The sequence below is a fragment of the Leptopilina heterotoma genome, unplaced genomic scaffold (genome assembly GCF_015476425.1).
Source record: "Leptopilina heterotoma isolate Lh14 unplaced genomic scaffold, ASM1547642v1 Lhet_81, whole genome shotgun sequence".
Lineage (NCBI taxonomy): Eukaryota > Metazoa > Arthropoda > Insecta > Hymenoptera > Figitidae > Leptopilina > Leptopilina heterotoma.
This window is the reverse complement of record NW_025111185.1, coordinates 541,937-554,435: the sequence shown is the minus strand read 5'-3', so window position 1 is coordinate 554,435 and position 12,499 is coordinate 541,937. Positions and strand designations below refer to the sequence as shown.

Below are 12,499 nucleotides of genomic sequence, written 5' to 3'. Positions count from 1 at the left end.
TTTCTATAATATGAGTGATCTGCTTTTCTCACTGTGTCCGCGCTCGCATAAACATGAACATAAAGTTCAATTTAGATTTGATCTGGGAAAAAAGGAAAAAAAAAAAAAATTGTTCTCGTGAAAGTTTGTAACTCTTTCCGGTTTGCCAGGAAGTATATTCGAGTAAATTTACATTTGGCATTTGGCACGCGGCCTAACGAGAGGTGGAGATGTGCGCCTTCGGCAATTCGTTCATGATCAGAGTAAAAGCTTATCTCACGCTCTCTAATAGGACTAGAAAATAAGATCTTATCCTGGCGAAAAAAAATTTTCCTCTTAACATTGACACCACAACTATAGAGTGATAATTGCTGATAATTGTCGATTAACAGATACCTTTTAACATGCGGCAACTCTCAACTATGCGGCCTTCATTTCTCCAACAAGAAATTTATTCTTCTTTTTTTTTAATTTATTAAACTTGTGGAGGAAATGAAGTGGTTTTCATTTTTCAATCATCCATCGAAAGTGAACATGATTGTTTCATTTCTCCTGGAAATGTATTCATTGCTACTACTTTTGTTCTTGTATTTATTTGTTTATATCGATTCGAAATAGAATTGTACTTAAGTATACGATTGGTCGTTAAAAGTCAATGTGGTCTTAATTTATAATCAATTATAACGATTACTAATCTCCCATTGGAATGTTGATTCACAATACGAGCGATTCATTTTTTTTATCAAGAATCAAGATAAGTTTTAGAAAGTTTGATTTAGCCAAAAGTTAACATATTTATATTTTTGTTCGACCAAATTCTAGAATTTAAATAAATAATAAATAATTCAAAAATCTAAATTTTCAATTCAAAGATAAAAAATGTCGTTCAAATGAACGAAATAATAAATAAATAATAAATAAACCAAATAAATAATTCAAAAATCTAAATTTTCAAAATTTCAAAATGAAAAATGTTCAAATAAACGAAATAATTGTTTCTTCTTCAATTAAAAATTTTATAACAACTTCGCATAACTATCATTAAAATATTACTTATAAATTATTTATTGAATAATTTTACTTAAAAATTTCAAAAATAATTGAATTTTATGAGAGTTGCGTTTACAATTTTTTAATAAATAATTGAATTTCAAAAGGTTTCAATTTAAAATTTTAGAAAATTTCAAATTTAAATGAATTTAATTAGAAAATTTTGAGATTTATAAAACATAGTTAAAAACACTAAAACGCATTGAATTTTGAAACAATTATAAATGATTGTAGAAATTCAATTATTTTCCAAACTAATAAAATTCTTGGCAAAAATTCAATTATGTTCAAAAAATTTTTTAAATTCTCGTCAAGATTTCAATTTTCTTTGTAAATAATAAAATTTTTCTCCAAAATTAAATTATTTTCAAAAATTTTAAAAAAATTCTTGGCAAAATTTTAATTATTTTCAAAAATTGGCCACAATTCAGGAATTTTAATACAATTCTTTGCAAAATTCAATTATATTCATAAATAACAATATTCATCGTAGAAATTCAATTATCATCAAAATTTTTTTTAAATTATCCTCAAGATTTCAATTATCTTATTATAAATAGCGAAATTTTCTCCCAAAATTCAATTATTTTCAAAAATTTAAATAGAATTCTTGGCAAAATTCAATTATTTTCAAAAGTAATAAAATTCTTGGCAAAAATTCAATTATTTTCAGAATTTTTTTTTAAATTATGGTCAAGATTTTAATTAATTATAAATAGCAAAATTCTTCTCCAAAATTCAATTTTTTTCAAAAATTTTAATAAAATTCTTAGCAAAGTTTCAGTTATTTTTAAAAATTGTCCTCAATGCAGGAATTTTAATAAAATTCTTTGCAAAATTTAATTATTTTCATAAATAACAATAATCATAATAAGAATTCAATTATAATTTTCCTCATAATTGAATGATTCTTAATATCTACAATTTTAATAAAAATTTTCAAAAGAATTCAATTGTTAACAATTTTTTTATAAATAATAGAATTTAAAAAAATTTCAATTTGAAATTTTAGAAAATTTCAAATTTAAATTTTAGAAAATTTCAAATTTAAATGAATCTAATTAGAAAATTTAAAAACTTAGATTGTTCAAAAATTTTAATTCAAATTCTTTTGAAATTAGTTGAATTTTTAACGCAAATATTTAATTAACTATTAAAACTAATGAATTTGTAGAAGAATTTTTGTTAAAAACACTTTAAAAAATTGAATTTTGGAGAATTTACAAATTATTGCAGAAATTCAATTATTTTGAATAGTAATAAAATTCTTCGCAAAAATTCAATTATGATAAAAAATTTCAAAATATTCTCGTCAAAAATTCATTTATCTTTATAAATAACAAAATTCTTTTTCAAAATTCAATTATTTTCAAAAATTTGTATAAAATTTTTTTCAAAATTTCAATTCTTTTCAAAAATTTTCCTCCTTTTAATGACTTTTAATATCTACAATTTAAATAAAAATTAATCATTATTAAATTAATTATATTAATTATAAATATATAATATAATATAATTTTCATAAACAATAAAATTTTTTTTAGGAATTTATTTAGTTTCATAAATAATAAAATTCTTTTTAGGAATTTAATTATTTTCATAAAGAATAAAATTCTTGTTAGGAATTCAATTATTTTCATAAAGAATAAAACTCATCGTAGAATTTCAATATTAATTTTAATAGAATTTTAATCCTATTCTTCTAAAAATGTAAATATTGTTAGAAAATTAGAAATTATATTTCAATTAGTCAAAAGAATTCAACTATTTAACAATTTGTTTAAAGTTAAAAAAAGTTTTAGTTAAAAATTTTAGATAATAATAATTAAATTGAAATGATTAAATAATTCTGATTTATCTCTCGTTCATTTTTAATTATTAAAAAACATGAAGAAAACGATGACTCCTAGTCGAAGACTCGGAGTTATCGATTTATTCATGTTTTTAAATAATATTTTTCTAAATTATTTAATTTCAAAAGATTTGAATTAAAAATTTTTGATAATCTTACTTCCTATGGAAAAATAATAATGAAATATTAAATATTAAATTTAGTTTCTATTTTCGAATAATTTTACAATCATTCATATTTTTTTTAATAAACAGAAATAAATAAACATTAACAAAATATTTCGTTCATTTGAACCTTCGGCACTTATACGGATCATGATGAAAAGATATTAAACTATAAAAAAATTAGTGCTCAATCAGAAGACTCTAAAATTTAAGACTTTTTAAATTCGAGATTTTTTACGACGATATATTATGAAAATTAAGTACTCAATAAAAATCTGCTCCTCCATATTTCAAAGTAGATTTCAAATTTTCACGATGTGTGTGCCATATTCCTTAAATAAATCAATAAAAAATTTCATTAGATTTAGAGGCAGAGAATATTTTTAATTTCACTAAAAAAAAAAATTTATTCTTTTTATCCTTTATTTTTATTTCCAATAAAAAAATTTTTGTTATAAATTATATTACTTATTTCTCAATACTCAACCTACACTATATGCATATAGTCGGCATACATATATCCCCAGGCGTCTCTCCTCTCTCAGAATCCGTAAATTAAGTATTCATCAGGTTTCGTATGTGTTTTACGTGTATATTGTGATATATCATCTTTGCATATATACGTTATAGCAAACGTTGTACTGATTTACCATGAACCGTATATGTGGGTACAATGAAGTTAAAGTACAAAATAAAAAGATTGATTAAAAATTACTGAGAGAGAATATGTTCAGGTCAAAAAGAGAGAAATACCGGTTTTCGCATATTCCACCTTGAAAACGCTTCTTTACACCCTCTTCACATAATCAACGTGAAAGACGTATTTTTTAAAACCATACCTAAGAAATGATTTTTTTTTTTTTTTTGCTGTTTCTTTATCTTTCTTTCCTTCACTAAAAGGAGTGAAGTAAAAAAATAAAAAAATTTCTAGAAAACAACTCGCGTTCTTTCTCTCTTTTTTTCTTTATCTAGAGAAAAAGAGCGCGAGTGTCTTCTCAGATGAAATACGAATCAGTTCAAGGAACCAAAATGATGAGCAAACAAAAAATTTATTTCATTTGAATATTGTCATAATACGTGCGGTTATCAAGCACTTTATCAGTAACCCACACGTACTCACACACATATTTGCATGTCAGAAAACGTCTTACGTGACAAGTCTCGGTATTTTTAAATTTACTTATTTTTTTTTTTACTCTTAAAATAAGAAGAGATGAAGAAGATTATCTTTTTGCAGAAATGACTTCTGCGGACTTGCAAGTTCGCGAGGCTGGGCGAGCATTGCGTGTGCAAACAGAGGCGCCTCATCTCGTAATGTGTGGCAGTGGAAGGCTCTCAACGTCAGTGACATTACACCCTATTCCAGAAGGTAAAATAAAAATTAAACCACAATTTAAAAAAAAAATTTGTTTCCCATTTTTAAAATTCAAGCTATTTTTTTCCTATGTTAACACTGATCTCAGGGCTCGAACCAGTGAAAGTATTTAAAATACGGACTTTACGGACAAAAAATGAAAAATTACGGACCAATTACTGATAAAAATAGGTATAACCGCAGTTGTGGAGAAAAAAAATAATTAATAAATTATTATTAATAAAAGTTTGCAATTAAAATAAAGAAACAAAAATTTTTACGGAACAAAAATGAGAAATTACGGACCAATTACTGATAAAAATATAACCAGTCCGAGTCAAATAAGAGAACATTTTACTTAAAATTATAAATTAAATTTTTTCATAACTATAAAACAAAAAGATATCGATAACTCCGAGTCTTCGACTCGGAGTCATTAATTTCTTCATGTTTTGTAATAATCAAAGATAGCCAAGTGATAAAATCCTTATTTTATATTATAAGAATATTGTTATTGTAACTTCTTCAAAATTACTTTCATCATTTCAATTCAATTATTATTTTCAAAAGTTTTAACTAAATTTCTACTTTAAATAAAATATTTTTTCCGAAAAAGTTCTTTGACAATTTTCAAATCCATTTATTTACAATATTCAATTTTACGAAATTTCAATTAATCCTAAATTCTTCAATTAAATGCATATTAGAAAATAAAAGCTTCAAATAATATAAAAGAAATTCAATTAAACTTTTTCAAAAAAAATTAATTTCAAAATACAATTATTATACAATTATTTCTAAAAATTCACGCTATATTGCTTTTAATATTCAATTATTATCTAAAATTTTAACTGAAATTCACTTTTATGAAATTAAAATCAATTTTTATTAGAAAATTCCTCGAGAATTCCATTATTTAAATACTTTAAAAGTAAATAATTTATTGAATAGTTGAATGTTTCTCAAAATTCAATTCTCATAAAGAATTTTATCAACAAAATTTTAAATAATTGAATTCTTTTTTCGAATTTAATTAAAACTGTCATGAAAATAATTCTTTTTTTCAAGAAATTCAATTAAAATTGTATGAAAAATAATTAAATTCCTGCAATGAGTTTTATTATTAGTAAAAATAATTGAATCCTTAAGAAGAATTTTATTATTTATGAAAATAATTGAATCCCTAAGAAGAATTTTATGACTCTTGAACATAATTGGATTTCTGCAATAATTTTTAACTTCTCCAAAATTAAATTTCTTTTTAGTGTTTTAAACTAAAATTCTTTTATAAATCCATTATTTTTAATAATTTTTGAAAAAGTTCTTTGAGAATTTTTAAATCCATTGGATTACAATTCAATTTTTTTAAAAATTTCAATTATTCAGAAATTCTTCAATGAAATATATATTAGAAAAAAACTTGAAATAATTATTAACAAATTCAACTAAACTTTTTCAAAAAAATTAATTTTACAGAATTGTTTTTTAAAAATATGAAAAATTCCGAATTTCAATGATTTTAATTTGAAATCGTTTGAGAATTCAATTATTTCTAAAAATCCACGTTATAATGCCTTTAATATTCAATTATTATCTAAAATTTTAACCGAAATTCAATGTTATGAAATGAAAATTAATTTTTATTAGAATATTCTAAGAGAATTACATTATTTAAATACAAAAGTAAATAATTTATTGAATAATTGAATTTTTTCTCAAAATTGAATTCTCATATAGGGGAGAGTCTCCAGTTGTGAGACGGGTTTTATTTTTGACCCGTAAATTGTAAACGGGTAAACGAAATTGTAAATAAAATACACCGTTCGAAAGGTAACAGAAATACGCAACTTTTATTAAAAGAAAGTATAGTATTTCGATGAACTCAAAACATGTTACGATACATTTTCCGAGCACATCGCTTTTTTCAAACAAAAAAAATGTCTCCAGTTGTGAGACACTCATTAAAAATTGCGAAAATTTAATAAGTTTGACATAAAACGTTATGTTTAGTAGAAATAATTAAATATATTAATAATATATATTATTATATACTAAATAATAATATTTATTCGCCCAAATATGACTATCAAATAAACACAATTTAATAGCTTCAACAAGAGCAATAAAATTGATTTCTTCTGAATCAATTGACTTTTTTCCATTTGAAATGCTCAAAAATACTAGAAAAAAAAATCAAAACAACATTTAAATAGTATGCCTGCAAAGTCGTATTTTTTATGCTGCCCAGATGGGTGTTGACACCGTCTCACAACTGGTGATATGCTGTGTCTCACACCCAGAAATTGGCGCTATTTTGAAAAAGGAAAATTAAATTATTTTCAACCGTAGATTGGAACAATGCAATATTGCATCACAAAATATAAGGAAAACACTAAAAGAAAATGCATTACATTTACCTTTTCCAATTAATTAACTTGGAAAAAAATTACTTTGCATTTATTGAAAAAACGCTTTTTAGTCGATTATCACACACAGTGTTGGTATTTATCAAAAACAGTTTATATATCCGCTTCAGCGTACACGAAAAAGTTAGCTCATATAAAAAGAAATGTTTTTATATAAACCAATCGGCTTTTTAATATTGCATGTTAAAAAAAATTGACTGTCTCACAACTGGAGGTGTCTCACAACTGGAGACTCTCCCCTATTATAAAGAATTTTATTAAAACTTGCATGAAAATAATTACTTTTTTCAAGGAATTCAATTAAAATTGTATGAAAAATAATTGAAAATCTGCGATGAGTTTTATTATTAGTAAAAATAATTGAATCCTTAAGAAGAATTTTATTACTCTTGAAAATAATTGAATTTCTGCAATAATTTTTAACTACTCAAAAATTTAATTTTTTTTAGTGTTTTTAACTAAAATTCTTCTATAAATCCATTATTTTAAATCATTTTTAAAAATTCTTTGAGAATATTCAAATTTATTTGCTTACAGTTCAATATTACAAAATTTTAATTATTCGGAAATTCTTCAATTAAATATATATTAGAAAAAAAAATTGAAATAATTTTTAAAAAATTCAATTAAACTTTTTCAAAAGATTTAATTCTACAGAATTGTTTTTTTAAATAATAATTCATCATAATTTTAATGATTTTAATTTGCAATCTTTTCAAAATTCAATTATTTCTAAAAAAATCCACGCTAAAATGCCTTTAATATTTAATTATAATCTAAAATTTTAACTGAAATACATTTTTAAAACAATTTTTATTAGTAAATTCTACGAGAATTCAATTATTTATATTCAAAAGCAAATAATTTATTAATTTAATATTTGTTAAAATTAAATTCTCATACAAAATTGTATGAACAAATTTTGAAATAATTAAATTCTTCAGACGCATTTTAATAAAATTTTTAAGAATAATTACATTTTTCGAGGAATTCGATTAAAATTGTATTAAATAATAATTGAAATTCTGCGATGAGCTATTAGTAAAAATAATTGAATTTCTAAAAGCATTTTATTATTTACGAAAATAATTCAATCTCTGTAAAAATTTTATTAATTATGAAAATAATTGAATTATTGCGAAGAAATTTATAAAAAGAATTTCTAAATAATTGAATTCCTGTAAAAATTTTTATTATTTATGAAAATAAATTGAATGTTTGTGTAGAATGTTAATAAAATTTTATTTAAATAATTGAATTCTTTTGGAAAATTCTATTAAAATACTAGATATTGAAAACCATTGAATTGAGGAAAATTTTTGAAAATAATTGAAATTTTGCAAACAATTTGATGGGAATTTTGGAAAATAATTCAATTTCAGAGAAGAATTCTATTATTTATCAAGATAATTGAAACTTTGACGAGAATTTTTAAAAAGTTTTGATTTGCGAAGAATTTTATTACTCTTGAAAATAATTCAATTTTTCTTCAAACATTTGTAACTTCTGTAAAATTCATCAAATTATATTAAACAATTTTTGAACTTTTTGTCCTTTTTCAATCAAATTTTGGACTTATTAGTGACCACGCGACCTGAACATACCTTGTCCTGAAATAATCGTTCCCCGAATAGCTTAGACTGCATTTAAGTGGATTTGCCTTTAAAAATACTCTCGCGCCATTTGCCGCAATACGTTTTGTAATAGAAATCGCGAGTTAAAATGACAAATAGATTTCGTAATTAATTAAATTAAAAATTTGAAACTTGAAACTTGAAATTCGAAATTGAAAATTCAGAATTAAAAATACAAAATAAAAAATAAAAAATTGATATTAAAAATATTGGATTCCATTATAATTATTAATAAGTATTATTAAATTCACCAGTACAGGATAAAACGCTAGTACTTAATAGCAATGAATTTAATTTCGAAAATCCAAATTGAAGAAGAAAAGTTTAACATCACCCGGATTTTACGTTTCTAATATAATCAAGATATAACTTTTGATAAATGATTTTAATAAAGGCCACTACTGCAATTTATGACATCCAATCAGTTATTTCAAGAGAGTGCGCAAGAAACTTGAAATCGTATATAATACAAAAAAGAAAGAACGGTAAAAAGAAGATTCTTTAAGAGCAAGTGGTCCATTTGAAAGGAGAATGCTTTTCCACACATGCAAATATTGCATATTCGCCACAAGAGCTTAATGCGTGGGCGTAGATGAAGTAAAATTTATTGCGATCAGAGAATAGAGGACAATAACCCGAAGTATGGTGTCCCTTAAGCACACACTTAAATACAGTCAACAACCATCAGCAACTTTTACAGCGTTCCCACAAATATATACACCATGTACAATAATAAATTATTTTATGTGAACCGATTCACATGTGATGTATTTTCATTCAGTAAATGCCTTTTATAACGTGTTTTGTTTCACGTGCGGCTTCACTAGAAGCCCATTAAAATTTATACTACATATTCTCACCTTCTATCTTCATAAAAATTTTATTTAATTTTATTTATCTCTTTGAAATTGTCGTCTATCGTTTTAATAGTATGGCGAGTAAAAAGGTCCCAAGTGCAATTTTTTAACCTTCCTTACATTTTTATTCCCGTCAATTTTTCTAAGTAAACAAAGGAACAACAAACAAACAGCAACACAATAGACTAACTAAATGCAAAAACAACTAAAAGCAGAACATAATTTTTTTAATAACAATAATTTCAGGATTGCCACAAACATTTAATTTTGTTTTTTCCTGATTTCTAGACGAAATTTTTACTTTTTCTCTGACACTAAAGAATATACTGATTCACTATAAAAATTATTCGATACTCAAAAAAATTATCTCTTACATTTATATTTACGAATTTTTCTAATTACAAAATTATTCGAAAACATCAATGACTTCTTTTTTAAATAAATATTTAATCATTATTATTTTTCTATAGGAATTAAAACTTCTAAAAATTTCAAATTCAAACCTTTTGAAATTCGATAACTCATAATGTTTTATAATTCACGTTTTGTAATAATTATTAAAGATGACTGAATCATTGTTTTATATTATAAGAATATTGTTACTGTTACTTCCTCAAAACTATTTTTGTTATTTCAATTCAATTATTATTTTTAGAATTTCTAACTAAAATTCTTCTTTAAATCAATTATTTTTAATAATTTTTGATAAAAGACTTTAAGAATTTTCAAATCCATTTGTTTACAATTTAATTTTATTCAAAATTTCGATTATTCAGAAATTCTTCAATTAAATATATATTAGAAAATACAAAATTCAAATTATTTCAAAAAAAAATTTAATTAGACTTTTTCAAAAAAATTAATGCTACAGAATTGTCTGTTAAAAGTATAAAAAAACTCAAATTTTCGAAGATTTTTACTTGAAACCTTTTCAAAATTCAATTTCTAAATATTCACACTATAATAATTTTAATATTCAATTATTATCTAAAATTAATATTGAAATCAATTTTTATTAGAAAATTCTACGAAAATACAATTATATAAATGCAAAAATAAATAATTTATTGAATAATTGAATGTTTCTTAAAGTTTATTCTCATAAAGAATTTTATCAAAAAATTTTTAAATATTAAAGGTGGAAGGAGTTAATTTTACTAAATTTTAAATAATTGAAGTCTTTTGACGAATTTTAATAAAATTTTTAAGAATAATTACATTTTTCGAGGAATTCAATTAAAATTGTATTTAAAATAATTGAATTTCTGGGAAGACTTTTGTTATTTATGAAAATAATTGAATCCCTGTAAAAAATTTTATTATTTATGAAAATGATTGAATTTTTGCAAAGAAATTTATAAAAAAAATTGTAAATAATTGAATTCTTTTGAAATTTTTATTATGTATCTAAATAATTAAATATTTGCGGAAAATTTTATTAAAATTTTTTTTAAATAATTGAATTCTTTTGGAAAAATTTTATTAAAATTATTGTAGATATCAAAAATCATTGAATTATGAGGAAAATTCTTGAAAATAATTGAAATTTTACCAAGAATTATATTTAAATTTATGAAAATAATTTATTTTTAGAGAACATAATTTTTTCTTAAAATATTTGAATTTTTGCGAAGAATTTTATTACTTCTGAAAATAATTGAATTCTTATGATGAAAATAATTGAATTTTGTAAAGAATATATATTAAAAAAGTTAATTAATTTCAAGAGAATTTGAATTATTAACATTTTCCAAGAAACGAAGTTTTTTCAAATTCCTAATTCATTTTTTTCAAAATTAAAATTTTATGAAATTTTTAATTGAAACCTTGTGAAGTTCATGTAAATTCAACTCTTATAAGATTAAATAATTTTTGAAATATTGAAGTTAAATTAGTCATTAAATAATTTATGAATAATTATTTTATGATAGTTCTTCAAGAATAATTAAGTTATTTAACAAGAGATTATTGTCAGAAATAAAACAAATTGAAGGTTTTGCATTAGAATTCGTGTTAATTTCATTGTTTAGGAGGCAAACAAAGAAGACAACAAAATTCAGAATTTTCTTAAGAATTCTAAAAATTAATTTTTTTACACTACTTTTAATAAAAATCCCTGACGTTTTTCTGATTTTTCTGCCCACTTCTACTTTTCCTGACTTTTCCCTGAATTTTGATCTATAAACTATTGATAGCAAATTATCTGGTAAATTTTTAGTATAGTTTCTAGTATATTTTTCAGTATATTTTCTAGTGTACTTTTTATTATACAATGTTCTAGTAATTTTTCCAGCATTAATTAGTAAAAGATTAACAAATTAAAATGTCGATTATACATAAACTTAAAGCTTGCAACAAAACGGCCATTCTTGCCTTTAAGCATCTGCTCGGCACAAACCGCTCGTTATTTATATTCGTCTCTAGAGAAATAACGGAGATAACTTTCTCCATATATGACTGACATGATATGCAACTTATAAGAATGAAAAATTGAATTCTTTATAATACATTCGACATTTCCTTCGATTATCCCCGCGCAAAAAATATTATTATCCTCCTGTTATTTTATGTGGTTTTCAAGTAAAGAAATATCCGCAAAATTTTTACAAAAGAACATTCTCTTCTCTTATAAAAGAGCAACTAAATTAAATAATTTCAAAGCGGAGAATTGAAAATGCTGTTATATTCAAAGAAAAGAAGACGCAGATTTAGCAAAAATGAAACAAAAGACAGCATTCCTTTTTTTTTATTCCAAATGAATATCACAGTCTCAGATATACAGGAAGTGTTCATTCAACGTTAATAACACTTAAAGGAGTTAAGACCACCCGCTTACTGTAAAGATAATTTTATGCATTACAACAAACTTGTTGCTTACAGAAAGTATATATACAATATATAATATATGTATTTTGTTGGAGAGCAGCTGCCTTCCAGCAGTAAATGTTCCATTATGGAAAATAACCACAAAGAAAAATATGCTTAGAGTGCACATATGCATTTTAGTTTAGGCCAGAAAGTGAAGATAAAAAATGAGTAAGCATTTTACTTAGAATGTATCAAGACATCTCAATAGAAGATACCTTAATAAAGAGCATATGATTATCCCTTATTATATGCCTATTATACTCCTATTAATATATCTTATTAAAGAAATGTCTAAACTGGATCGTACTTGTCATT

At 22.8% G+C, this 12,499-nt stretch overlaps 1 protein-coding gene across 1 annotated transcript in view; it reads left to right on the top strand.

Moving 5' to 3' along the window:
- The window catches only part of LOC122511369 (pleckstrin homology-like domain family B member 1), a 97,332-nt gene that overhangs the window by 49,352 nt on the left and 35,481 nt on the right, over window positions 1–12,499 (top strand). The window contains exon 2 of the mRNA XM_043626558.1: window positions 4,283–4,414. Within this exon, the coding sequence (XP_043482493.1) occupies window positions 4,285–4,414 (130 nt within the window). The 5' untranslated portion in view covers window positions 4,283–4,284. The remainder of the gene's footprint in view (window positions 1–4,282; window positions 4,415–12,499) is intronic.